This window comes from Lynx rufus, unplaced genomic scaffold, assembly GCF_022079265.1.
Source record: "Lynx rufus isolate CCGP_SWC_20201006 ecotype Redwood Valley unplaced genomic scaffold, mLynRuf1.p SCAF_6, whole genome shotgun sequence".
NCBI lineage: Eukaryota > Metazoa > Chordata > Mammalia > Carnivora > Felidae > Lynx > Lynx rufus.
The window spans coordinates 96,977,292-97,004,274 of NW_025814878.1; the positions used below are offsets into that span (position 1 = coordinate 96,977,292).

General features: G+C 37.2%; 1 protein-coding gene across 1 annotated transcript in view; it reads left to right on the forward strand.

The window, feature by feature from the left end:
* Positions 1 to 26,983, forward strand: part of PKHD1 (PKHD1 ciliary IPT domain containing fibrocystin/polyductin) — a 484,216-nt gene that overhangs the window by 441,170 nt on the left and 16,063 nt on the right. Inside the window, exons 63-65 of the mRNA XM_047102754.1 lie at positions 4,754 to 4,861; positions 11,873 to 12,031; positions 16,751 to 16,873. Coding sequence (XP_046958710.1) covers positions 4,754 to 4,861; positions 11,873 to 12,031; positions 16,751 to 16,873 — 390 coding nt within the window. The remainder of the gene's footprint in view (positions 1 to 4,753; positions 4,862 to 11,872; positions 12,032 to 16,750; positions 16,874 to 26,983) is intronic.

Here is a 26,983-nt window from a genome sequence, read left to right on the forward strand (position 1 = left end):
ATTTTTTAAATGTTTATTTATTTTTGAGAGATAGAGCATGCACAAGCAGGGAAGGAGCAGAGAGAGACACACACAGAATCTGTCTAGCAGGCTCCAGGCTCCAAGCTCCAAGCTATCAGCCCAGAGCCAATGCAGGGCTCGAACACACAAACCATAAGATCATTACTTGAGCCAAAGTCAGATGCTTAACCAACTAAGCCACCCAGGCACCCCTGAACAATGCAATTTTATTTTATTTGGAAAAAAATATTTTAATGTTTTTATTTATCTTTGAAACGGAGAGAGACAGAGCATGAGCAGAGGAGGGGCAGAGAGAGAGGGAGACACAGAATCTGAAGCAGGCTCCAGGCCCTGAGCTGGCAGCACAGAGCCTGACGCGGGGCTCCAACTCACGGACCGTGAGATCATGACCTGAGCTGAAGTCAGACGATTAACCGACTGAGCCACCCAGGCGCCCCATGAACAATGCAGTTTAAAGGCCCAGGCAATGCTGCTTATTTTGTGAGACTCATCTCATAGACTCTATATTTTCTATTCTTCCACTTACAGCAATGCATATTTTACTCACTTTTGGTGAAAGTAACACCCATATTGTTGACTCATATTTTTGCTCTTCTTGGTTATTTCTTTACTAACACAGTTAACTCTGAAACTCCTTAGGTTTAAAATCACAGGAAAAAGGACATCTCAAAATGTTCTCTGCACAAATTTGCAAAGTCAAGCCATATCATTAAGAAAGTAAGATAATTAAGCAAAGCTATCCAAGGTTGGCCAATGTGAAAATTAAACATTCAAAATTGCATTATGAGGTAGTTTTATTTCTTTTTAATTTTTATTTATTATTTTATGTTTATTTTTGAGAGAGAGAGAGAGAGAGACAGGGTGTCAGTGTGGGAGGAGCAGAGAGAGTGGGAGACACAGAATCTGAAGCAGTCTTCAGGCTCTGAGCTGTCAGCACAGAGCCTGATGCTTGAACTCATGAATGTTGAGATCATGACCTGAGCTGAAGTTGGACGCTTAACTGACTGAACCACCCAGGCACCCCATTAGGTAGTTTTAAACTACCTGTTTTGGTGATGTCATTCGGTCCATTCTTCAATGCCTTTTAGCTGTTGCTGGCATTTTGGTGTGAAATTCATAAGATATAACAGTAATTCACTTACCTTCTGATCTTAAGACAACAGTGTCAAAAAAATCAATTTTTAGCTTTTTTCATGTTCTAATGTGTACATCAATTACCCTCACCTGGATACTGAAGCTCATCTACCCCTATTCTCTACTCCATATATTGCCCATATTCCATATCTTATCCACACTCCAAACCTTACACACACTCCATACCTGTCTTTGTCCTTTCAGGCTGCTATAACAGAACACCATGGACAAGGTGACTTATAAACAAAGAAATTTATTTCTCATAGTTCTGAAGCTGGGAAGCCCAAGATCAAGGTGCTGGCAAATTTGGTGTCTGGTGAAGGCCTGCTTCCTGATTCATAGATGGCCATCTTCTCACTGTGTCCTCACATAGCAATAGGGGCAAAAGAACTTTCTGGATTTTTTTTTTTATGAAGGCTCTAATAATAATCACTCCCCAAAGGCCCCACCTCTTAATACCAACACACTGGAGATTAAGTTTCTACATTTGAATTTTGGAGGCACAAAAATTTTCAGTCCATAGCAATACCATATATATACTCTATAACTTACCCATATCCAGTACCTTATTTATATTCCATGCCTTACCCATACTACATATCCTTAATCATAGTTTGTATCTTGCCCATATTCCTTTTTAATATTGTGGTAAAATATATATAACATAAACTTGTTGTCATAACCATTTTTATACGTACAGCTCAGTTACCTATATTCCTTACCTTACTCATATTTCATACCTTTACTCATCCTTTGTAGTTTACTCATATTCTGTACTTTACTCATACTCCATAACTCACCATTCTTCATATATTACCTATACCCACCACCTTACTCATATTCCCTTTTACCCATCCTCCATACCTTATTCTATACCATACCTTACTCATACCCCATGCTTTATTTTGCCCCACTCCTGACACCCTCCCCTAATCCTTCATTAGTTTTCTTTCACTTATCCCAAAGATATCCTCAGTGAATAACTTAGAATCGTATTATGACCACGCAAAATGAATGAAATTGCTATTTTATTCAGTTAACAATGTCATGCTCAAGGTAGCTGAGTCACCTGGATTAGTATTGTCATCATTGTCCTCCTTGGAAGATCCACTGAAGAAGTATGAGGAATGAGCTGAAGTTGTTTCTATGCACACGTTTTTGTGTATGTCATGATGTACGGAAAAAATCTTTTGAAGTTTTGTGGTTTTAGAATGCCCACATCACCAAAACACCCTTTTTCATATGAGTGAAAGTATTTCTTGAAGCCATCATGAAATACTTCTCTTTAACTTCAGAAAGAGTGGAACCAAAATCATTTGGGATGGATTACCTGACTTATTCTAAGTATTTCCTGGAGAAACACAAAATAATAACAACAGAACCAGACCTATATGTCCAGTCTAAATCTTTTATTCTATAATTTAACTTTATGTTCTTTTGTCTCAGTGGGTCCTCCTCTATAAAAAGAAGGTTGTAATCTATTAACAAAAAAAGGGAATTTATATACTTGAGATAATTATTTATGGGTCCTATAAACCTTTCATATTTAATTATAGATCCTAGTTGTAGAAAAAATATGTTCTTAATATTTTTACAAAAAATAAAGTCTCAACATTAATGATGTAACAGTTTGCTAGTGTTATCAGGGTGAGAGGGATAGACATGGGGGAGAATTGGGGCTGAAAGGGATTTTGGAAACCATGTGCCCTGCAGAAACATATTCAGGTAACACTCCCTGGTAAGTCATGTAGTGAATTTCAATCTTGCTTCAAGCCTAGCACCCCATCTCATCCCAAGTTCCCTCAGCCAGTACATTGCTTATACCAGCTTGATCAGGGAGCCTGTCGATGGCATTTGTATATTTCACAATTACCATTCCAGTGATATGATGAACCCTGGAGTAATGTACTGTACTTGGCAGCAACTGCCTCAGCTTTTGGGCACATATGCTTCAAATCTGAGAATATCATAGATATATATGGGAATCTTTGTAGAGATCTCTGAGGCAAGCTGGTATTTAACACAAAAGCAAACCCATTTGGAGCTAAAACACTTACCATTAGGCAGTTTGGCGGCTGTTCTACGAGGCAGACTCACTGTGCTCGACGGACACATTTCGATTAAATGCTGCTTTGTATTCCTCCAAAGATGGGAACAATAAGGACGTTTGTCAAAGGAAAAACTGCAGCAAACGATTTCATGTTGAACATCTGTACTCTGCAGTTCATTGTTTGCAAGAGTTTATTGACCATAATTTTGATGCATATAGGTTTTAAAGAGTATAAACTGCATTTATCTTGGGCGCCTATCATTTATTTGAGGCTTGGCTTATTTATTTCCATTTTTTCTGGGCATTTTATTTATTTTGGGATGCTGAAGAGATGAAGGAAAAGATGTTTTTGAAAAAAGAAGTTTTAGTTAGCTCTGCAAAATTGATGAGGAAAGACAATGTTTCCACAAAAAGAATTAAGCAATTGAATTGAAAAATGTAACACTAAGCATATTATATCTTTATGATACCTTTCAGCCTTAAAGATCTCAAACCAATTTATAAACTTTAAGACCACTCTGCTAACTCATTGTCCGTCATATCAATCATAGTGACATTTCCAGAGTGAACTGTAGCAGCTGTTAATTAGCAAAGTAATTTGAGGGTGGTGGAGTCAGAAGACTAATTAATGGCACTGTGAATGTGATCCTGAGTTAAGTTGCCTTCTTTCACTTTATAAATGGATGGCCTATTGTCAGAAGATGTAAACTTTCTTTTTTTGCATTTTATTCATGGAAACCATAGCCCAGACGATCCAAGTTGTTAAATCAGGACAGCCTTTATTAGTCATGATTTGATGCATTTCTGTGGTTCTACTCTATTGACCTAACTCTGCCATCACATAAACTACAGATCCCTTGAATAGAAGAGAGGCAGAGCCTACAAACTGACCACCTGGATGATAATAGACTTTCTTTCTTGACAGACATTCATTGGTATAATAGTTAATGTATAGTAGTGGTTAAGAATGCAAACCCTAAAATCAGGCAGATTTGGGACTATAACCTCAGTTCCAAGTAATGTCACCTTTTATAAGATTATCTATTTCCTAGATAATAATAGCATATTTTATAGGGTTGTTAGCAGTTTATTTAAAATGATGTATATAAAGCACAGTCTGGCATAGTAAACTTTAAATTACTGTTATTACTCTATCTTGAATTATTAGGTTCTTTTTTTTTTTAATGTTTATTTTTGAGAGAGAGAGAGACAGAGAGCATGAATAGGGGACGGGCAGAGAGAGAAGGAGACCCAGAATCAGAAGCAGGCTCCAGGCTCTGAGCTGTCAGCACAGAGCCCGACGTGGGGCTCAAACTCACAGACTGTGAAATGACCTGAGCCTAAGTCAGACATTCAACCGACTGAGCCACCCAGGTGCCCCATGGATTATTTTGTTCGAAGACTTATCTAAGAAAAGCCTGATGGATTTATCTCTTTAATTAAATCTTTTTTTCTCCATTATTGTCCAATTGCCTCTTTATAGAGAAGACTTGAAGAAACTGCTCTTGATAAGTAACTAACATTTACTTTTTGTTCCTGTGTTTGTAGGGTGTACTCAGGCAGAAAGTCAAGATGGTTATGTGAGCTTCTCCAACTTGGCAGTTTTGATCTCTGGGTCAAATTGGCACTTTATTTTTACTGTCACTTCCCCTCCAGGTAATATCAGCACAGTGTGTTTTTACTATCTGTTTCTTTTTTAAAAAATAGCCCCTTCTCCTTTATAATGGGAATAGCTCCTATCATGAATAAGAAGACATCACAGTTTAGAGGAAAAAAAAATCACTTGGTTATATCATTAAGGTGTGAGAAGCAAGAACACATGTAGAAATTAAGCCTCAGGAGAATTCTGTTGAAGAAGAATCCAAATATACATTTTCTTCTAGTTGTGAAAATTCACTTTGAATGGGTGGGCTTTTTTTATTATTATTTCTATGACGTGTGATGGCATGTAGCTGGGTATTAATTAGAAAATTTTAATTGATAAGAAAGAGAGTCATGGGATATTAAGTATTATGAAATCTTATCTTTTAGTTCTGCCCTCCTCATCCACTGCATCCCCCCAATTCCATTAATGACAACCATACCTATTTAAAATCCTGGTACTTTTGTAAAACCTTTTTTAAGTTTATTTATTTTTTGAGAGAGAGAGAGAGAGAGAGAGAGAGAGAGCGAGCAGGGGAGGGCCAGAGAGAGAAGGAGAGAGAGAGTCGCAAGCAGGCTTTGCACTGTCGTCACAGAGCCTAATGCGGGGTTCAAACTCACGAACGCTTTGAGATTGTAACCTGAGCCAAAATCAAGAGTAAGATGCTTAATGGACTGAGCCACCCAGGCCCTCCAAAATACTGGTACTTTAGAAGTACAGGTATCAGGTGTGTGTAAATTGCTTATATGCTTCTTCTTGACAAAACCTTAAAAAGAAATCTTCTCCCTTCTGAAGTGTTCTTGACAATTTTTGCTTTATTAGAGGATAATACTACTTAGTAAGTTTGAAGTAGGTAACATATTAATTAAACTTCAAATGAGTCTATGCAAAACACTCCTTCACATTTCCATGAAGGGTAGAGCCAAGTTTCCTCCTACAGAGAATGAGTAGTGAGAATGGATTTCTTTCTTTCTTTCTTTCTTTCTTTCTTTCTTTCTTTCTTTCTTTCTTTCTTTCTTTTTTGAGAGTGTAGATTTTGACATCCTCTTTTTAAAATATGGAGCTCTAACAGAGACAGAATAATCCACTGAAAAGAAGATTTAACTCTTCTATTTATTATTGCATGTTTACCAGAAAAAATTTCATACCTAAGAGAGCATCAAAATTCTAAAAATGCTAACACCATATTTGAACTAAACAAATACATATTTATAATCATTTATTAATTTGGGTCAGGAAAATTAGTCTGATACTAAAGCCATGCAACTGGGGGAAGGCTGGGTGGCTCAGTCATAATCTCACAGTTCTTGGGTTCAAGCCCCACATTGGTCGGACTCTGTGCTGACAGCTTAGAGCCTGGAGCCTGCTTCAGATTCTGTGTCTCCCTCTCTCTCTGCCCCTCCCTTGCTCATGCTCACTCGCTTTCTCTCTCTCTCTCTGTCTCTCAAAAATAAAAAAAAAACTAATTAAAAAATAAAGCTATGCAACTGTGGAAAACAGTTAATGTACAGTGCGATAATACATTTGAACAACATTGCTGGATTTAAACCAGTTAGTTAGTGGAGATGGTCAGGAAATCCCATATTTTGATGTGAGATATCCTGAAGACCAACCATGAATGCTTAATTAAGGCCACATATTAGTTTTCCCTCATGAAACTTCGATTCAAACTGTCACAGTATATTTTTCAAAAAGTGAAAATGTGGCTTTTGTGAATCAGCATTTGTCAAGAAGTTTCTTAACTCACTAGTGAGAGTACCAGGAAGATGGCAACCTGGTTTCAAGAGCATTTGAGAATACCATAATAAAAAGCATTAAAAAAAGAACATTTGAGGGATATCGATCACATAGCCAGCCAGCTGAGATAAGTATACCACACTGGATACAGAACAATAAAGCTGTAACCTCTGTGGTTACGTGTCTACAGATATCATTTGCATCTTTACTGGGACAAAAATCATTTACAGCTTACCAATCTTCTACAAGTTAACAAGACTGGGCCTAATTAATATTAAATATTTTTTTTAAAAAACCCTATGTTCTATAGAATTTGATAAACCTTGAATGGGCCTGTTTGAAAATGCTCTGGTATGACATTGATAAGATCTGTAATCACTTTTTTACCTGAATTCTAAGTCTTAGATAGTTTTTCTGCACAAAGGGAATACCTTCTAAGGTCAAGTATATTATTCTTAATATTAATTTTGCAGGGAAGATATCCTTTTAAGTACCTATGAAAGTGTCCTTATAGAAGTACAGTTTTGTGGCAATACATGTTCAGTGTTCTTGACCATGGAATCCCCAAGTATGTCTTTTAAAGAGTAACATGTGCAGAGCTGGATAATTTATCCCAGATTTGTCCGATTATTTGAAGGTCCTTTGTCCTTACGTTTCCTCTGTCCTTAAATTTCCAAGACTAACTAAATATTTCATCAAGATTATTTTAAGGAGTAAGTTAGAAAGCCAAATGTAAAACATTGTGGATCTCAGTAACACTTATGATTTTGAGCCGTCTGTAGTGTTCCCATTTACTAGACGGCTACTTTATTTTAGGTTTCACTGTAACTTGTAAAAGAGGCTGAGGAATTATCTTGAGAAGTTTTTCTTTAGTATTTCTCCTTAAATTATTCTTCATAATTCTCAAAACCAAGACTGAGGTGAGGGTCTGTCAGAATGAGCTTTACAAAGTTTACATTAGAAGAGAACAGATGGAAGATAGAAAACAAGTATTTTAGAAGGGTAAATCATTACTCCTATTGTAGAACTATAGAAATGGAGGAACTGAGAAACTAACTAGGTCTGACCAAATGTTTATAGGATCCTCACAAGTCTGTCTAATATGTTGACTCGTCCAGCTCATTTGTTCATATCTGAACGTCCTGAGACACTGCCAAGAGTGAAGGGTTTACGTGTTTATCCCACTGACTTCCCACCCTGCCTTTCCCCATTCATTAATACTACCGTGGTCTAGCTGTGCTTTCTCTGAGCATTCCTTGGAGCCAGGGAGTTCTTTTTTTTTTTTTAATTTTTTTTTCAACGTTTATTTATTTTTGGGACAGAGAGAGACAGAGCATGAACGGGGGAGGGCCACAGAGAGAGGGAGACACAGAATCGGAAACAGGCTCCAGGCTCCGAGCCATCAGCCCAGAGCCCGACGCGGGGCTCGAACTCACGGACCGCGAGATCGTGACCTGGCTGAAGTCGGACGCTTAACCGACTGCGCCACCCAGGCGCCCCGGAGCCAGGGAGTTCTTAGGGGGTCCTCGGGGACTACTGGGACCTAGGGACCTAAGGATGCTCCTTGCCACCAAATCCAGAGAATCTCGGCTTGTAGTTGCTATTTCCATGCCTGGAATACTCTTTCTCCTGAAATGCACAGGGCTCATGCATCATTCCACTCAGGTTTCTTCCAAAGGTCACTTCCTCCGAGAGGCTTTTTCTGCATCGCTCAGTCTATGCCACCACCATTCCCAACCCTGTCCATCTCCGGTCTTTCTCTGTCTGCCAGCCTCTCTCTGGTCTCCTTTACAGCACTTACTGCCACCTGGCATCAGGGTATCAGTGCATTTGCTTGTTCATCCACTGCTCATGTGCTCTGTCCCCTATGAGAAATGACATTCCAGAAAGGACAGGAATTCTGCTTAGTTCAGTACTGTATGTTCAGAGAGTAGAAAAACTTGGCACATCATAGGCACAACTATTTGTTTATGAGTAAGTGAAGACATTGAGATTACATCTAAGATTACACTTTTGCAATGTTCAGCTACTGGTGGGCTCTACCCTTAGACCCAGGTATTTCTCTGGGCTTATAAGCTAGCATCACTGACTTCAGCCCCTCTTCCATTCTTTGTTTTCTAAACACTACCATGTCCTGATCTTCTATATCCCACTTGGTTCATGTCACTTCTCAGCTCAGAGTTTTTCCTTCTGTGACACCTCACTGCCTTCAGAATATAGTCAAGGGCCTTACAGCTGACATTTACTGCCTACCAAAATTTATCTCAAATGCTTCCCAGCATTAATTCCCAGTGTTTTTCAACACTAATTTCCTAAACAATTTTCTTTTTTCTCCTTTATGCATTTATTTGTTCAGCCTTCAAAGATCCACTTAGATACTCTCTCTGTTGAGATGCTTTCCATGACCACATTGATGGAAAATATCCCCCTCCAGAGTAATTGATTGGCCTTATTCTGTTGGCATGTGTCACATTCTGACTTGTATAACAAGTGTTTGTACATACATCTCATTTTATTTACTAGCTTGTAAATATCTTCAGAATGAGAACACTTATCCACTTAGCAAAGTAAACAATTACTGAGCAATCATTGGAAAATGGATAAAAGAATGAGGAATTTTGTTTTACTTGTGCAAATCCCCAGTAAAATCTATTCCCCCGTCTCTGGCCTAGATTTATCTTATTCAGATGCTCATAAAAAGCAACTAATTAATAACAAACAAGACAAGTATGTCTCAAGTATAAGATGTACACACAGGAGAACCATTTCTAGCTAATTTGGTTATGGTAGCTTTGGGACTGAGTCAGCCAGGAGTCAAGAGACTGAAAACCTGACTGTGACTTTCAATCAAATCATCAGATTCAGCCCAAGGAAAGCACAACAAAGAAAACACAATGTTTCCTAGAGTAGGAAAATAAAAACTCTGTTTTTTTCCTGTGCTATTTAGATAAAAGCAGAAGTTTGGTATTGGTTGGTTTGTTTTAAATGTGCTACTTAAAAATCGTTGGTTAGCACTAACTCATGTCCATAGGCAAGCTTTTTTTTTTAACTTTTCATTTTTATATTGAGGTATAATTGGCATATGAGAAACCATACATATTTGAAACATACAGTTTCATAAATTTTGATGACTATAATATTCCCACAAAAACATCGCCACAATTAAGATAATGAACATATCTATCACCCTCAAAATTATAGGCAAAATTAAAAATTATTCTATTTAAATAACATACAGTATTTCTATATGTTTTTATCAATTCAAATGCATTAATAGATTCATGTAATCACCACCACAATCAGGATATAGAACATTTCCAAAAAATGGGGCACCTGGCTGGCTCAGTTAAGTGATCAACTCTTGATCTAGACTCAGGTTGTGATCTCATGTTGGTGAGATTGAGTCCTGCATCAGACTCTGTGCTGACAGCACTGAGCCTGCTTGGGATTCTCTCTCTCCCTCTCTCTCTGCCTCTCCCAACTGGTGCAAGCTCACTCATTCTCTCTCTCTCTCAAAAATAAATAAATAAATAAATAAATAAATAAATAAATAAATAAAGAACATTTCCAAATAACCTCCCTTATTTTATTCCTCAGTCCTCACATTCTCCTTTCCACTACCACTAATCTCTAACAACTACTTATCTGTTAGTTATCTCTATCATTTGGTCTTTTCTACAACGTCCTATAAATGGAATCAAAGTATGTACCCTCTGAAGATACACTTCTCTCACTCAGTATAATGCCTTTGATGTTCAAACCTGTTGTTACTTTTTTATTAATAGTCTTTCTCTTTGTTTCCTTCCTTCTTCCTTCCTTCCTTCCTTCCTTCCTTCCTCCTTTCCTTTCCTTTCCTTTCCTTTCCTTTCCTTTCCTTTCCTCTCCTTTCCTTTCCTTCCTTCTTTCCTTCCTTCCTTCCTTCTTTCCTTCCTTCCTTCCTTCCTTCCTTCCTTCCTTCCTTCCTTCCTCTCTCCCTCCCTCCCTCCCTCCCTCCCTCCCTCTCTTTCTCCCTCCCACTCTATCTTCCTTCCTTCCTCCCTTTCCTTTCCTTTCCTTTCCTTTCCTCTCTTCCCTCTTTCTTTCTTTCTTTCTTTTTCTTTTATTTCTTTCCCTCCCTCCTTTTTTCTTTTCTTTTTCTTTTTCTTTCTTTCCTTTGCCTGCCGGCCTGACTTTATTACTTCCTCTCTCACTCCCTCCTTTCCTATTTTTGTTCCTTATTATTTTTCCCCTTTTATGGCTAAGTAGTATTTCAATATCTGGATAAACCATAGTTGGTTTATTCATTTCTGTGTTGAAAACACTGGGGTTGTTTCCTGGTTTGGGTGATTATGAATAGAGATACTATAAACATTTATGTACAAATTTTTATGTGTATAAGCAAGCTTTTATTTATTTTTTAATTTATTTATTTATTTTGAGAGAAAGCACACACATGCACTTGTAGGGGAGAGACTGGGAGAGAATCCCAAGCAGGCCATGCACTGTCAATGTAGAGCTCAATGTGGGGCTCAAACCCATGAACCATGCGATCATGACCTGAGCTGAAACCAAGAGTCAGACGCTTAACTGATTGAGCCACTCAGGCACCCCAGCTTTTAATTTTTTAGAATTTTTAAAGCTTTATTTCAAAATTATTTCAAAAATAATAATGGAGTGAGAACCAAATTTTTTCAGTCTATTAAAGGATTTGAGATGAATTCTTAGAAAAATGCTGTCTCTAAAGGAAGTTGCCCATTTTCCCCCAGCTTCATAACTAAAGTGGCTCTATCTATTTGCCACTGCCCTCCTCCCACTTTTCCAGATAACAAAATTCTCATGGACATTAGAAATTCTCTTGGCTCCATGGTAGGAATCCCCATTGCTCTGTTTTGATGTGTTACATGCCATTTTTTAAATAGGATACATATGTCAGAGCAAGTGATTTCACACATTCTAGAGCTGAGAGCATTTCTGTTCTAATTAGTGGAACATAAGAGTGAAATTGAAATTTTACATTGGGGGAAAAGGTAAGTCTGAGAATAAAAGGGGAGAATTGGAAGAATGTCCCCTCAGCAATGGAGAGAATTGGAAAGAACAATTGTATGTTATTGTTGGAATTGGATTCTTGTAGTTCTTCAGATATGCGGATCTTGGATTTATTATTGGTTCATTTAATTATTTAATTCAATAAATATTTACTGGACCTACTAAGTGGCAGGTATTATAAACATATCTCTTCCACAATATTTTTATCCTATGAGCATCTTACATCTTATTAATATGTTATCATTGGGATTTTTTTTTAACAGGGGCCAATTTTACAGCTCGATCAAAGTCATTCGTTGTCTCACCTGCAACCATGTCAGAGAGGTCAACCATCATCTTGGCTGTTTCCCTGTGCTCAGTGGCCTCATGGCTGGCTCTATGCTGTCTGGTGTGCTGTTGGTTTAAGAAAAGCAAAAGCAGAAGTATGTAGATTGTTTTTCAGTATGAAAATATCAGGGGAGATGGAAATATCATCATGTATACTCTATTAACATTTCTTTTACTTTCCCCAAAGAGAAATTTTTATGAAACTGCAACACAGTATACCACATGGAACCAAATTATTCAGTTCATACAGTAGAGTCAAAGATTGCCTAATCTTAAATAATAATAGCAATAATAATGGAAGCTCATGCTTATTGAATATTCACCATGGGCCAGGTTCTAAGTACTTTATACACATGAATTTATTTAATCTTTACAACATCCTTATGAAGTAGGTATTAAATACTATATCCGTGTTATGGAGATGGACCATGAGGTACAAAACAGCTAACTAACTTGTCCAAGGTCACACAATCAGGAAACAGCCAGCCAGTGTGGCTCCATACCCCACTCTCTCTCAAACACTATGTTCCCCTGCCCAGGTAATCTTCCAAAAAGTAAGTTCAAGACTCAGCTGGGAATGCTCTCTTCTCATTCAAAAGAGGGAAGAGAATGCTTGGTGGGTTTGTTTTTTCCTCTCTAGTAGTGTGGAAATCATGTTCTTGGACATTTTTCCAGAAGCAGATCTTTTTTGTGTAGGCTGGATACATGGAGAATCACTGAAGGAAACAAGTTCTGTAAAAGAGGCTTCTTTCTTTCTTCTTTTTTTTTTTTTAACATTTATTTATTTTTGAGAGAGAGAGAGACAGAGCATGAACGGGGGAGGGTCAGAGAGAGAGGGAGACACAGAATCGGAAACAGGCTCCAGGCTCTGAGCTGTCAGCACAGAGCCCGACGCAGGGCTCGAACTCACAGACCGTGAGATCATGACCTGAGCCGAAGTCGGCCGCTTAACCGACCGAGCCACCCAGGCGCCCCGAGGCTTCTTTCTTTCTACTCTGCTGTTAGAGGATGAGAGATACAGGTGCAGACCGGGTACTGGATCCCTTTCTCCACCCCATCAGATGAGTGGACAAAACATTTGTGATATTAGGAGATGCTAGGAAACCAAAGTGATAGGCAAGAGTGAGTACAAAAGAGGTGAAGCAAACAGAGAAAGTCAAAATAAAGCAAGGAAAGAGAACGAAGTCTGGTGCCACTACTAGAAGGTTCACAATGCTTGGATTTCCTGAGAGATGCCGGGGAGGGAGGTTCCAGGAGATGCCCTCTTTATTTTGAACCAAGCATCAGCCTGATATCTCTCCCTGTCGTGGTAGGGCTGGGCAAACTGCAAGGAAACTCAAGGACACCTTGTTTTTCTCAAGAAGAATGGGATTTCATCCTGTCCACTATGATTTGTTGAATGCAAGTTGTGGTCTTTGCTTTAAAATCTAACGGAGTGTGTGTGTGTGTGTGTGTGTGTGTGTGTGTGTGTGTGTGTAGAGAGAGAGAGAGGGAGAGAGAGAGAGAGAGAGAGAGCGAGCGAGCTAAGCCCACCAGCTATGCTGGGACCTCCCACTAAGCTCTGCTCTGCTCACCCCATCTCTTCCCTTTTGTTCCTCAGCTATCGAGGAAGATTTTCCTACCATTACTAACATGTCATTACCTCAGTATCCTCTTTTTTGCTTTTTCAACTATCTGTGGACACTTTTTGCTATATTAAATTCCCACATTTTCCTGACTGGATGCAGACTCCTAACTTTCTTTACAAAAATGTAAAGAGATCATGAGGAACTTTATGAAAAAAATGTATAGTAATTAGCAATGGGTGTGGGGGGTGAAATGCACGTATTCAGTTCCCTGAGTAATTTGCATTTTCTGCTTTTTATTTTCTTTATATCTTCCTTATAACATCCATTACTTTAGCATAAAAAGTATCATTCCCCATCTTCACCATGGGACACTATTCTCTGATTCAGCTGCACAGTCTGTGTCAACAGATTACAAAATTTTGATCTCAGGACCTTGTTACACTTTCAGTAATTATTGAAAACTCCAAAGAGATTTGTCAATGTGTGTTCATCTACTAATATTTCCAAATTAGAAATTAAAGGAGAAAATGTAAAATTTACTTATTTAGTTTAAAATACCAATAATTGGGGCACCTGGGTGGCTCAGTCAGTTGAGTGTCCGACTTTGGCTCAGGTCACGATCTCGCGGTTCGTGGGTTCAAGCCCCACGTCTGGCTCTTTGCTGACAGCTCAGAACCTGGAGCCTGCTTTGGTTCTGTCTCCCTCTCTCTCTGCCCCTCCCCTGCTTGCTTGCTCTCTTTCTTTCTTTCTCTCTCTCTCAAAAAAAGTGAATAAACATTAATTTAAAAAAATATATATAATAATACATGCATTATATGTTAACATAATTAACAGTTTTTTTTTTAATTCAAAAATGATGTTTGGGGGCACCTGGGTGGCTCAGTCAGTTAAGCATCTGACTCTCGATTTCAGTTCAGGTCATGATCGCACAATTCGTGAGTTCGAGCCCCATATCAGGCTCTGTGCTGACAGCGCAGAGCCTGCTTGGAATTCTATGTCTTTCTCCCTCTCTTCCTCTCTCTCTCTCTCTTAAATAAATAAAAAACAAACAAACAAACAAAAAACATTTCTTAAATGATGTTTTCAAATATAGATAATGACAAAAATGGCACTTTTATAGAACTCTTTAATGTCTGCTTAAGAAAAGTCAGCATTGGGTGCCTGTGCGGTTCCGTGGGTTAAGCATCCAACTTCTGCTCAGGTCATGATCTCGTGGTTTGTGGGTTAGAGATCCATGTCAGGCTTTCAGCTGACAGCTCAGAGCCTGGAGCCTGCTTGTAATTCTGTGTCTCCCTCTCCCTCTCTGCCCCTCACCCTCCTCATGCTCTTGTCTCTCTCTCTTTCTCTCTCTCTCTCTCTCTCTGAAAAATATATAACCATTAAAAAAATTTTTTTTAAAAAGTCAGCTGGATTCTCTTAACAGCTTCTGTATTATATTTGCTGCAATGTATTGTTTTGACTGAAGTATATGAAGAAAATCCAGCCTCACAAAGATACATAGTAGAAGGGGAAGAGTATTTTAATAGCCTTCATAGATAATTGCAGATAATCCTATTTGATAGTACACCCAAACTGGCCAAGAGATGGTTCCTTAAAGGTACATCACAATGTACTCTTATAGTCCATTACATGAAAATTAATCTGTCATATACTTTGAGTGGAGACTTATCCATGAATGATTTTGAAATATGTGTTAGCTATTTGGAAAATATTGTTTCACTGAGTTACAAAGATGTTCCAAATGCTAATATATTGCATTCTGCAATTTTTTAATAACTGCATTTGTTAATATCAATATTAAACTTTAAGAATTAGAAATATGCAAAATTTGTAGTTGATAGAAGTCAAAATTTCTAAATCTCTCATGAAAGCTTGAATTTTATCACTGGCAACAAATATTATCAATTGTTTCATACAAGTTACAGACTCGCTTCATTCACTTAAAAATCTGCCAGATACCCCAGAATGAATAGCTAGAATCTGTCTTTCGTTCTTCCAAGTTATTTTAGTCTAAAAATGGTGTTACATGAAAAAAAAATCAGCTATTTGAGCTACACTCAATCACAAAAGTGCTTTTCCTTGAGAAAAATGATCATATGCCGTGGCCTGGCAGCATCTGACATTACATTACAAATTTATGTGTTTATCCTCTGCTATCCAAAGTAGAATAAAAGCTCTATAAGATCAGGTACCAGATCTTTATTACTCATTGTCTTTCTATTGCTTAGAATAGTTCCTGGCATGAACAATGTAAATATATTTTTGATTAATGTAGTTAATAAATAAGTGAATAGAATATAAACATCTCATCAGTCAAAAGTAGATTCTTCAAGGTACCTGGGTGGCTCAGTCAGTTGAGCGTGTGACTTTGCCTCAGATCATGATCTCATGGTTCCTGTGTTCAAGCCCCGCTCAGGGCTATGTGCTGACAGCTGAGAGCCTGGGGCCTGCTTTGGATTCTGTGTCTCCCTCTCTCTCTGCCCCTCCACTTCTTATGCTCATATGCACTGTCGCTCTCTGTCTCTCTCTGTCTGTCTGTCTCTCTCCAAAAATAAATAAAACATTAAAAGAAATAGAAGTCTTCAGTCAAAAGCACACACAATTTCATGAGCTCTGTGGATTGTACCCATGTCAATTTCCTGGTTTCGATACCATATTATAGTTATTTGGGTTGTTAACAGTGGAGAAGGCTGGTTTAGGATGCATGAACCATCCCTTATATTTCCTGTGAATCTATCATTATTTCCGAATAAAAGGTAAAAAGAGTATTGTAACATTCCATACCAGCTCTGTCCAGTAAAAATATAACATGAACCACAAATATGAGGCACATGATGTAATTTTCTAGTATCCTCTTAATCTATCAAAAGTTATTTCAACATGTAATAACTATAAGAATATTAGGTATTTTACAGTTTTTCAAAATCAGGTGTATATTTTGCACTTACAGCACATCTTAATTTAAGCTAGTCATATTTCAAATGTTCAGTAGTCCTATTTGGTGGCTAGTTTTACTGTATATGGCTACTGAACCAACCTTAAAGTTGCTGGTCAGTATATGGGATTGTATTTCATTATTCCTTAAGCTCTCAATATATCATGTGAATTCTATTGCATGTGTATATCACAATCATTTTTTGAGGGCATACAAGAGGAACACCTTAACCCTTAGGGCACGTTTGCAAATAAAAAATGTCATTTTATCTAAAAAACAAGAAACATTCACATTTGTTTTCATTATTCTAGAAATAAAAAGTGGAGATATTGCTGAATTCCAGACTAATGGTCAAAAGAATCATATCCACATCTCATCCAAACGCCAAGGATCACATGTAGAGACTGAAAAGGAAGAAGCCATGATGGGAGAAGGTAAGCTTGGACAATGGGGATGATTTCCACAACAGACACCCATCGTGGATGAGCTGTGGCCTCCCTCTCCACATGGTTGTTAGTTTCTGGATCAATTTAGTTGTTAGGCCCTTCTTTATTCTTTGTTACTTCTTCTCAAGGAAATTACACCCCAATATAGGAATATACAAGTCCATCTGATTCACTCAGCTATTAACCAATTATTCAAGTTGACATTTATAATTTTTTCTTAGTAGATGATAATTGGTTTAACATTTGAATTTGTTACATAGAGAAAGGGAAAACTAAAGCATAGGCATATAATCTTTCCCTTAGCTATTGCAAAGCTGCCAGTCTGGCAACATTATTGAATTTGGGAAATAAGACAGTGGTGTTGCCAAATACCAACTATGCAAATTAGGCTGAATACGGAACCCTTAAAAATGAGTCAGCTCTGTGAAGCTCTGCTTTGTTGTTTTGTTACTTTTAGCAAAATGCATTATTTGCTTACATTGCACATTATGCTAGATGATTTTGCTTGTTATATTTCTATATTACCATTGGAATTGGTGCCAAGCAAAGAAAAGGTAAGCATTTATTCAGACCAATGATTTTCCTTTGCCCTTCTAAGACACAGAAAACAGGAGGACAGTGGGTAGAGCACAAGAGGGATTTGCCAAATATGGATATGGTGGATGAAAAATATTCATATAATTTTTATGAATCTGAAACATTTTGAAGCATACACTCTAGAAAGAGTAATATTTGTATTTATTCTAAGGAATAGTCAATTATCATATTTTCTGCTTGAAAAAAGAATATGAATTTTAATGATTATGAGTACCATGTTTAACTAAAATGTAGCAGTTCAATGTTGTTCTACCTCTAGTTCAGCGAACTCTGGCAAGTGTGTGTGTGTGTGTGTGTGTGTGTGTGTGTGTGTGTGTGTAGATATCAGTTTGTTTGCCTGTTTGTATTTTTTCTCATGGAGGAAATGAAGTTAGTTTTTTAGAAATGTCCCAACAAATTAGCCAGCCATACTTCAGCCTGGACCTATGCCAGAAGGCGGAAGTAGGCTTGGAGTGGGTAGGTGTGAGAAGAAAGAAGATAGAGAGAAAAGGACGGGAATTTTTTCCAGATTCCATCTAAGACCACTTTGTTTGGTTTCTAGAAACCTCTTGTCTATATTATTGCATGTAAATTCAGCATAAGTGTTTGAAAAGGCTCATGTGAATTCAGCACTGTGAAAAACAGCATATTTAGCCGCATTCTTAAGCAAACAGCAAGAGTGATGCTAATCTCCCCCTAATCTAATATGGCTATCTACATGAATCTCGGTTACCCTACTTAAATTAACTACATTAAGCAGTCCACAATGCCTGGGTGTTTTATTAAGGAACATTTTTTATCTGGTGGCTTATTAATAAATTATCAGGAATGAGATAAGGGACAGGGTTCCTGCAGAAAAGTTTAGATTGAAGAGACGGGAGTATTAGGGGCCATTTTATTAGGACATCCAGGTTAAAAATAGAAAGATGTGTTCTCCAAATCCTCCCTTAGGGACCATAGCAGATTTGTTTCCTTATTTCCTAAGCTATGTCCAAATCTGAAGAGCATCAATTCCAAGGCAAGTAATGAGGCATCTCCTATTTTCTTCAGAAATTATTGCCAGCTACAAAACAACTAATTGTTGCAAGCTTTAAATAAATTTGGTTTATTTCAGTATTTCCGTGACACTTTAGTTTCCCTTTTCTCTCTTTTTCTAAACTTTTGGCCTTTGCAAAAAAGGAATTGGCTCTGTCTCTCATAAGCACACTGCATTTACTAAGCAATACCATAGCACTAAAATTATTCAGCTGGTGGAACTGTTTCCACCATCCAGTATATTGAGACTGTAAACTCATCATGTTATGGCTTTTACCAAAAATTGTGTGGATATGACAGGGGTGGTGGAGAGTTACACTGGGGGAGGAAGGGAGTGGTGCATATATCGCTCATATTTTACCATTACCAGCCAGACATATAGAGCCATCTGAGTCAGCTTATAAAATTCATATTTGTGCTAGTCACTCTGCTAGTTAGATCCAATGAATTCTCAAGTTAGTTGGAGAGGCAGAAGAATGGGACAGTTCAGAGCATGAAAGCCAGGAGTCAGGCAGACTGAATTTAATCCTGACTCTCCTGTTGACTTGCTTTGTGGCCTCAAGGAAGTCAACTATCCTCTCTATGTCCATCAGCTCCCTCATTGGGAAAGTTGCTATAATAACACTGCTCACACTTATGGTTGTTGTGCTGATTAAGTGAGTTAATATTACTAACGTGTGCAGAGCAATTCCTGGCATATTGTATGTAAGATATATATGTGTTATTTATTGTTGGTTCTTGTTATTTAAGACTCAAAGACTTCAAAGGCATGACTCCTTCCTATCTTTGTAACCTTACTTTGCAATTCACCTTTATGCCCACTGCCCACACTCACTAGCTCACTCCTCAGGTGTGTCTAATACCTTCCCACCCATTTCCCTGCACACTTTCTCCCAGTTGGATTGCTTATCTTCACCTGTTAAAACCTCCTGAAGCTTTTAAGCACCAGCTGAAAAATGTTTTTGTTTTGTTTTTTTCTCATAAAGTCTTTCCCAGTCCCTCCTACTTCAATGAAAATGAGTACTTCCTCTTTGGGTTCCAAAATATTAAATGTGTGCCTCGATGGCAGTATTTTTTCTTTTTTTGTTTGTTTGTTTGTTTTTAAGAATTCATTATACATAGATGGCTCTCTGTTCCCATAGGCCAGTGGTTCTTGAGAGGCTAGTTTTGGCCCCCCAAATAGAGTGGCCACCTTATCCTGGTTTTCCCAGAACTTTGCCAGTTTTAAAAATCAAAGGCTTGTGTCTCAACAACTCCCTGTATCCCAGACAAATGGGGACAGTTAGTCATCCAACCTCCAGAGGACATTTGCATTGTTGTCAGAGTTGTCACAGGGAGGGGGGACACTACTGACATCTAGTGAGAAGAAATTAGGGATACCATAAACATCTTACAATGCACAGGACCACCCCACAGTAAAGATTATTTGGCTCAAGATGTCAATAATGCCAAGGCTGAGAAACCCTGGAAGAAGCTATTGTCTTTGTAATATGTTGATGAGAGATGCTGGAATGGCTTACTAAATGTAGTTAGATTATGTTTCCCGATAAATATTGGATAAGTATTTATTTGCCTCCTGATATTTGTTTAGTACTTTATTAGATCTTCTCTGTATAGTTAGTTGCAGAGAGGTGATATCTGGTCCCCTGTCTTTTATGAGTGTGCAATTTGGTTGGGACACAAGAATAATATTTTGGGTAAAATGAAAGAACAATTCTAGGCAACAATTAAGTGTAAAGCAATCACAACAAACAATATGTATTTGATAAACGTAAGGATTGGAGATAATTCCCCAAGAGTGAAAAGAATATCACTATCTTAAGTTACATGTTTAGTCCTTCAAGCTCCTAAATCATATCACACTGTTTCAAATCCCATTTGCTAAGGGCCTGGTTGTCCAGTTTGCACACACTCAGGTTTACAGAAATGCCAGGGAGGGAGTCTAGTTTTGCTCTGTCGAAGCTCCATTTTGTATTATTCCTTCTCAACTGTTCCCTTCCTCCCCTAATTTGGTTAACAGGGAGCAGATCTCCCAGGTGAGACACCTCAGAGTTCTCTTTACCTCCTGGTGCTCCCCATACCACCCTGTGCCCTTGCTCACCAAGTTTGAATAACAACACCACTGTAACCTCTTTGGGAGATGCAGAAAGTTTATTCAGGTTCACAAACAACAGGATCATGACTGTACGTCTTTGGGGTCCTACCAATTGGCAAAATGTGACTGACTTGCAGGCAGAATGCTATCTAGTGCCACCTTAGTTTCCTTGCTATTGCCTTTGTCTTTGTGTGACTGCTACTGCTGCAGACCCCAGTGCTCCCTTCTATGGACATCGCAAGTCTTGGGCCACTTTTTTTTTTGTGTGTGTGTGTGAAACCTCTGTTCCCAGTGCTGGGAACTGAAAATTCATGAAAAAATGGCAAGATATTATGGATTTGTGACTATAATCATTAACTTCAGGGTTTTATGTCTACCACTTTAGGGTCCTATTGACTGTATATGGTGTATTTTATGAATATTAAATAAAAAGGACTGTGAATTTACCTTTGTAAGTACAGACCTATAAGAATGACAGGGAGAGGGAAGAAGAGAGCTGGCCAAAAGATGTCCAAAAGCAGGGAAGACCAAAACAGCTCTGGACTAAAAATTGTCCCACGTTCCCAGGAAAGTAGAACTATATTTGGAAATTATTAATAAATAGCCTGTCCATGTCATATAATTAAAAATATATGAACATCTCCTAATTTAAAAATGTAAATAAAATCTAGCACTTAATTCCTTAAGAAAATTTTTAAAATGGGAATATTTTTTAAAATACCAAGGGTAAGAGACTTTCAGCTAAATAAGATGGAGAGTTCCAATGTTCTCTGTAAGCAAGATGCAATATCATGTTTAGCAAGGGAATATCAGAAGAGGTACTACTCACATTAAGATAAAACAAATAACTCATTACCACAACTTTATAACATATTTTAGAATGCTAGGAAATACAATATAAAAAAAACTAAGAGAATGTTAGAGAAAATACATGATTGTAGATGATATAACTGTTTAATACTAACTTAAAAGATGCAACCCATAAATGCTATAATTTATAAATAATTTGAATTGCTTACACAAAAATTATGTTGGTCTATGCAAAAATAATATTGTATAAGCCAGTGGCATACAGTTAGAAGGCATATTGAAATGCATAATAGTGACTAAAGATGATGCTGTCTTGGAAAACAATGTTAACAAGAGGTATATTAGACTTTTATATAAAAAACAAACTATATTGCATAGTTTAAAGAGCAGACTTGATTACATAGGGAATTGCACCATGTTTCTAATTGGATTGAGTAATATTGCAAAGAAATCAGTAACTCCTAAATTAATTTTGGTTTAATGCAGCTGCCATTATTTTATACTGTGTAGAACATCATAAGATGATTCTAAAGTTCTTCAGATAATACAGAACAATGATACAAAGCCAATTTTTTTATTTTTTTATTTTTATTTTTTTTTACATTTATTTATTTTGAGACAGACACAGTGTGAGTCGGGCAGGGCAGAGAGAAAGAGAATCCCAAGCAGGCTCCACAGAATCCAATGTGGAGCTCGAACCCACAAAGCTGTAAGATCATGACCTGAGCCAAAACCAAGAGTCAGACACTTAACTGACTGAGCCACCCAGGCCTCCCAAAGCCAAAATTTTAATAAGAAATTGAGTTTAGGCAGTAGGGATGGGTAGCTCAACCAGAGAAATAATATTTATGTTACTATTTTCAGACAATATAATACTGACATAAGCATATATGCAGATGTTAGTTCAAATAAATGAGATATAGATATTAGATATATAATGTAACATGATAAAAGAGATAATAAAAATAAAACAACTGTTAGTCTTTAAATGGGGTTAGTAAATTTGACTGTTTACAACATTTATCAATCTAGACTCACACTTCAAAAATTATACCAAAGTAAACTCCATATGGATTCATGAGTGAATTCAGGTTCACTAAAACATATCCACTGCTAGAATATTATAAAACAATAAATAAACACTCATGATATAATTTGGAATTAAAGGCATTTTTCTCTCATATTTTTAAAATTTCCGTAGCTTATTTGCAATGCGTTACTTATTCAAAACATATGATAATTTTTCTCTTCAAGGAAAAAATCTACATTAATGAATCTTAATTATTGCATATACCTTCTTAAACATGTAGGCAGGACTGCTGCCCTGATTGACAAATGAGAAACCAAAGTGGAGTACATTCTTTTTTTTTTCCCACTGTTAATGTGTCTTCTTTTTTTATGTTTTTTTTCTTTCTATAATTTATTTATTTTTTATAATTTACATCCAAATTACCACCTAGTGTAACAATGATTTCAGGAGTAGATTCCTTAAGCCCCTTACCCATTTACCCCATCCTCCCTGCCACAACCCCTCCAGCAACCCTCTATTTTTTTCTCCATATTTAAGAGTCTTTTATGTTTTGTCCCCTTCCTGTTTTTATATTATTTTTGCTTCCCTTCCCTTATGTTCATCTGTTTTGTCTCTTAAAGTCCCCATGTGAATAAAGTCATATGATATTTGTCTTTCTCTAACTAATTTCGCTTAGTATAATACCCTCTAGTTCCATCCACGTAGTTGCAAAGAGCTAAATTTAATTCTTTTTGGTTGCAGAGTAATAATCCATTATATATACATATATATAATATATGTATATATATTGTATATATATGTATATATACATACCACATTTTCTTTATCCATTCATCCATAGATGGACATTTGGGCTCTTTCCATACTTTGCCTATTGTGGATAGTGCTGATATAAACATTGGGCTGCATGTGTCCCTTTGAAACAGAATACCTGTATCCCTTGGATAAACAGTAGTGCAATTGCTGAGTCATAGGGTAGTTCTATTTTTAATTTTTTGAGGAATCTCCATACTGTTTTCCAGAATGGCTGTACCAGTTTACATTCCCACCAGCAATGCAAAAGAGATCCTCTTCCTCCGCATCCTCGCCAACATCTGTTGTTGCTTGAGTTGTTAACGTTGGCCACTCTGACAGGTGTGAGGTGGTATCTCATTGTGGTTTTGATTTATATTTCCCTGATGATGAGTGATGTTGAGCATTTTTTTAATGTGTCTGTTAGCCATCTGTATGTCTTCTTCGGAGAAGTGTCTATTCATGTCTTTTGCCCATTTCGTCACTGGATTATATGTTTTTTGGGTGTTGAGTTTGATAAGTTCCCTATAGATTTTGGATACTAAAACTTTATCTGATATGTCGTTTGCAAATATCTTCTCCCATTCTGTCAGTTGCCTTTTAGTTTTGCTGATTGTTTCATTGAGCAGAAGCTGTTTATTTGGATGCGGTCCAAATAGTTCATTTTTGCTTTTGTTTCTCTTGCCTGTGGAGACGTGTTGAGTAAGAAGTTGCTGTGGCCAAGGTCAAAGAGGTTTTTGCCTGCTTTCTCCTTGAGGATTTTGATGGCTTCCTGTGTTACATTTAGGTCTTTTATCCATTTTGAGTTTATTTTTGTGTGTGGTGTAAGAAAGTGGTCCACGTTCATACTTCTGCATGTCGCTGTCTAGTTTCCCAGCATCACTTGCTGAAGAGACTGTCTTTATTCCATTGGATATTCTTTCCTGCTTTTCAAAGATTAGTTGGCAATATGTTTATGGGCCCATTTCTGGGTTCTCAATCCTGTTCCATTGATCTGAGTGTCTGTTTTTGTTCCATACCTGTCTTGATGATTACAGCTTTGAAATATAACTTGAAGTCCGGGATTGTGATGCCTCCTGCTTTGGTTTTCTTCTTCAAGATTGCTTTGGCTATTTGGGGTCTTTTCTGGTTCCATAAAAATTTTAGGATTGTTTATTCTAGCTCTGTGAAGAATGCTTGTGTTATTTTGATAGGGATTGCATTGAATACTTACATTCCTTTCGGTAGTATTGACATTTTAACAATATTTGTTCTTCCTATCCAGGTACATGGAATATTTTTCTTTCTTTTTTTTAGGAGCGTTCTTCAGTTTCTTTCATAAGCTTTCCATAATTTTCCATGTATAGATTTTTCACTCTGTTTAGATTTATTCCTAGGTATTTTATGGTTTTTGGTGCAATTGTAATGGGATCAATTCCTTGATTTTTCTTTCTGTTGCTTTATTATTGGTGTATAAGAATGTGACCAATTTCTGTGCATTGATTTTATATCCTGCAACTGCTGAATTCATGAATTAGTTCTAGCAGTTTTTTGGTGGACTCTTTTGGGTTTTCCATATACAGTATCATGTCATCTGTGAAGAGTGAAAGTTTAGCCTCCTCATGGCCGATTTGGATGCATCTTATTTTCTTTATGTTGTCTGACTGCTGTGGCTAAGACTTCCAATACTATGTTGAATAACAGTGGCGAGAGTGGACATCCCTATCTTGTTCCTGACTGCAGAGGAAAAGCTCTCAGTTTTTCCCCATTGAGGATGATATTAGTGTTGTGTCTTTCATATATTCCTTGTATGATCTTGAGGTAAGATCCTTCTATCAAGGTTTTTATCAAGAAAGGACTTTGTATTTTGTCAAATGTTTTCTCTGCATCTATTGAGAGGATCATGTGGTTCTTGTGCTTTCTGTTACTGATCTGATCACATTGATTGTTTTGTAAATATTGAACCAGCGCTGCATGCCAGGTATAAATACCACTTGGTTGGGGTGAATAATTCTTTTAATGTATTGTTGGATTTGGTTGGCTAATACCTTGTTGAGGATTTTTGCATCCATGTTCAGCAGGGAAATTGGTCTATAGTTCTCCTTTTTAGTGGGGTCTATGTCTGGTTTTGGAATCAAGGTAATTCTGGCTTCACAGAAAGAGTTTGGAAGTTTTCCTTCAATTTCTATTTTTTGGAACAGCTTCAAGAGAATAGGTGTTAACTCTTCCTTGGCTGTTTGGTAGAAATCCCCTGGAAAGCCATCTGGCCCTGAACTCCTGTTTTTGGGGAGATTTTTGATTACTAATTTGATTTCTTTACTGGTTAAGGGTCTGTTCAAATTTTCTATTTCTTCCTGTTTCAGTTTGGTACTTTATATGTTTCTAGGAATTTGTCCATTTCTTCCAGATTTCCCATTTCATTGGTGCATATTTGCTCATAATATCCTCTTATTATTGTGTTTATTTCTGCTGTGTTGGTTGTGATCTCTCCTCTTTCATTCTTGATTTTATTTATTTGGGTCCTTTCCTTTTTCTTTTTGATCAAACTGGCTACGGGTTTATTTTGTTAATTCTTTCAAAGAGCCAGCTTCTGGTTTTATTGATATGTTTTCCTGTTTGTTTGTTTGTTTGTTTTGGTTTTTATGGCATTGATTTCTGCTCTAATCTTTATTATTTCCTGGTTCTGCTGATTTTGAATTTTATTTGCTGTTCTTTTTCCAGCTCTTTAAGGTTTAAGGTTAGGTTGTGTATCTGAGACCTTTCTTCCTTCTTTAGGAAGGCCTGGATTGCTATATACTTCCCTTTTATGACCGCCTTTGCTGTGTCCCAGAGGTTTTGGGCTGTTGTGTTATCATTTTCATTGGCTTCCATGTACTTTTTAATTTCCTCTTTAACTTCTTGGTTAGTCCATTAATTCTTTAGTAGGATGGTCTTTAGTCTCTAAGTATTTATCATCTTTCCACATTTTTTCTTGTGGTTGATTTTGAGTTTCATGGTGTTATGGTCTAAAAATATGCACGGTATGATCTTCATCTTTTTGTACTGGTTGAGGGCTCATTTGTGTCCCAGTATGTGATCTATTCTGGAGAAGGTTCCAGGTACACTGGAGAAGAATGTGTATTCTGCTGCTTTAGGATGAAATGTTTTCAATATCTCTGTTAAGTGCATCTGGTCCAGTGTGTCTTTCAAAGCCTTTGTTTCCTTGTTGATTTTCTGTTTAGATAATCTGTGCATTGTTGTAAGTGGGGTATTGAAGTCACCTACTATTATGGCACTATTATCAATGAGTTTCTTTATGTTTGTGAATAATTGATTTATATATTTGTGTGCTCTCACATTTGGAGCATAAATGTTTACAATTGTTAGGTCTTCATGGTGGATAGACCCCTTATTTTATATATATATATATAATGCCCTTCTCCATCTCATCATACAGTATTTTAAAGTCTAGAATGTCTGATATAGGTAGGGCTACTCTGCTTTCTTTTGTTGACCAATAGCATAATAGATGGTTCTCCATCCCTTACTTTCAATCTGAAGGTGTCTTTAGGTCTAAAGTGGGTCTTTTGTAAACAGCATATAGATGGATCTTGTTTTCTTATGCATTCTGTTACCCTATGTCTTTAGACTGGAGCACTGAGTCCATTGATGTTTGGAGTACTGAAAGATATGAATGTATTGCCATTATGTTGCCTGTAGAGTTGGAGTTTCTGGTGGTGTTCTCTGGTCCTTTCTAGTCTTTGTTGCTTCTGGTGTATTTTTTTCCCTGTCTTTTCTCCCC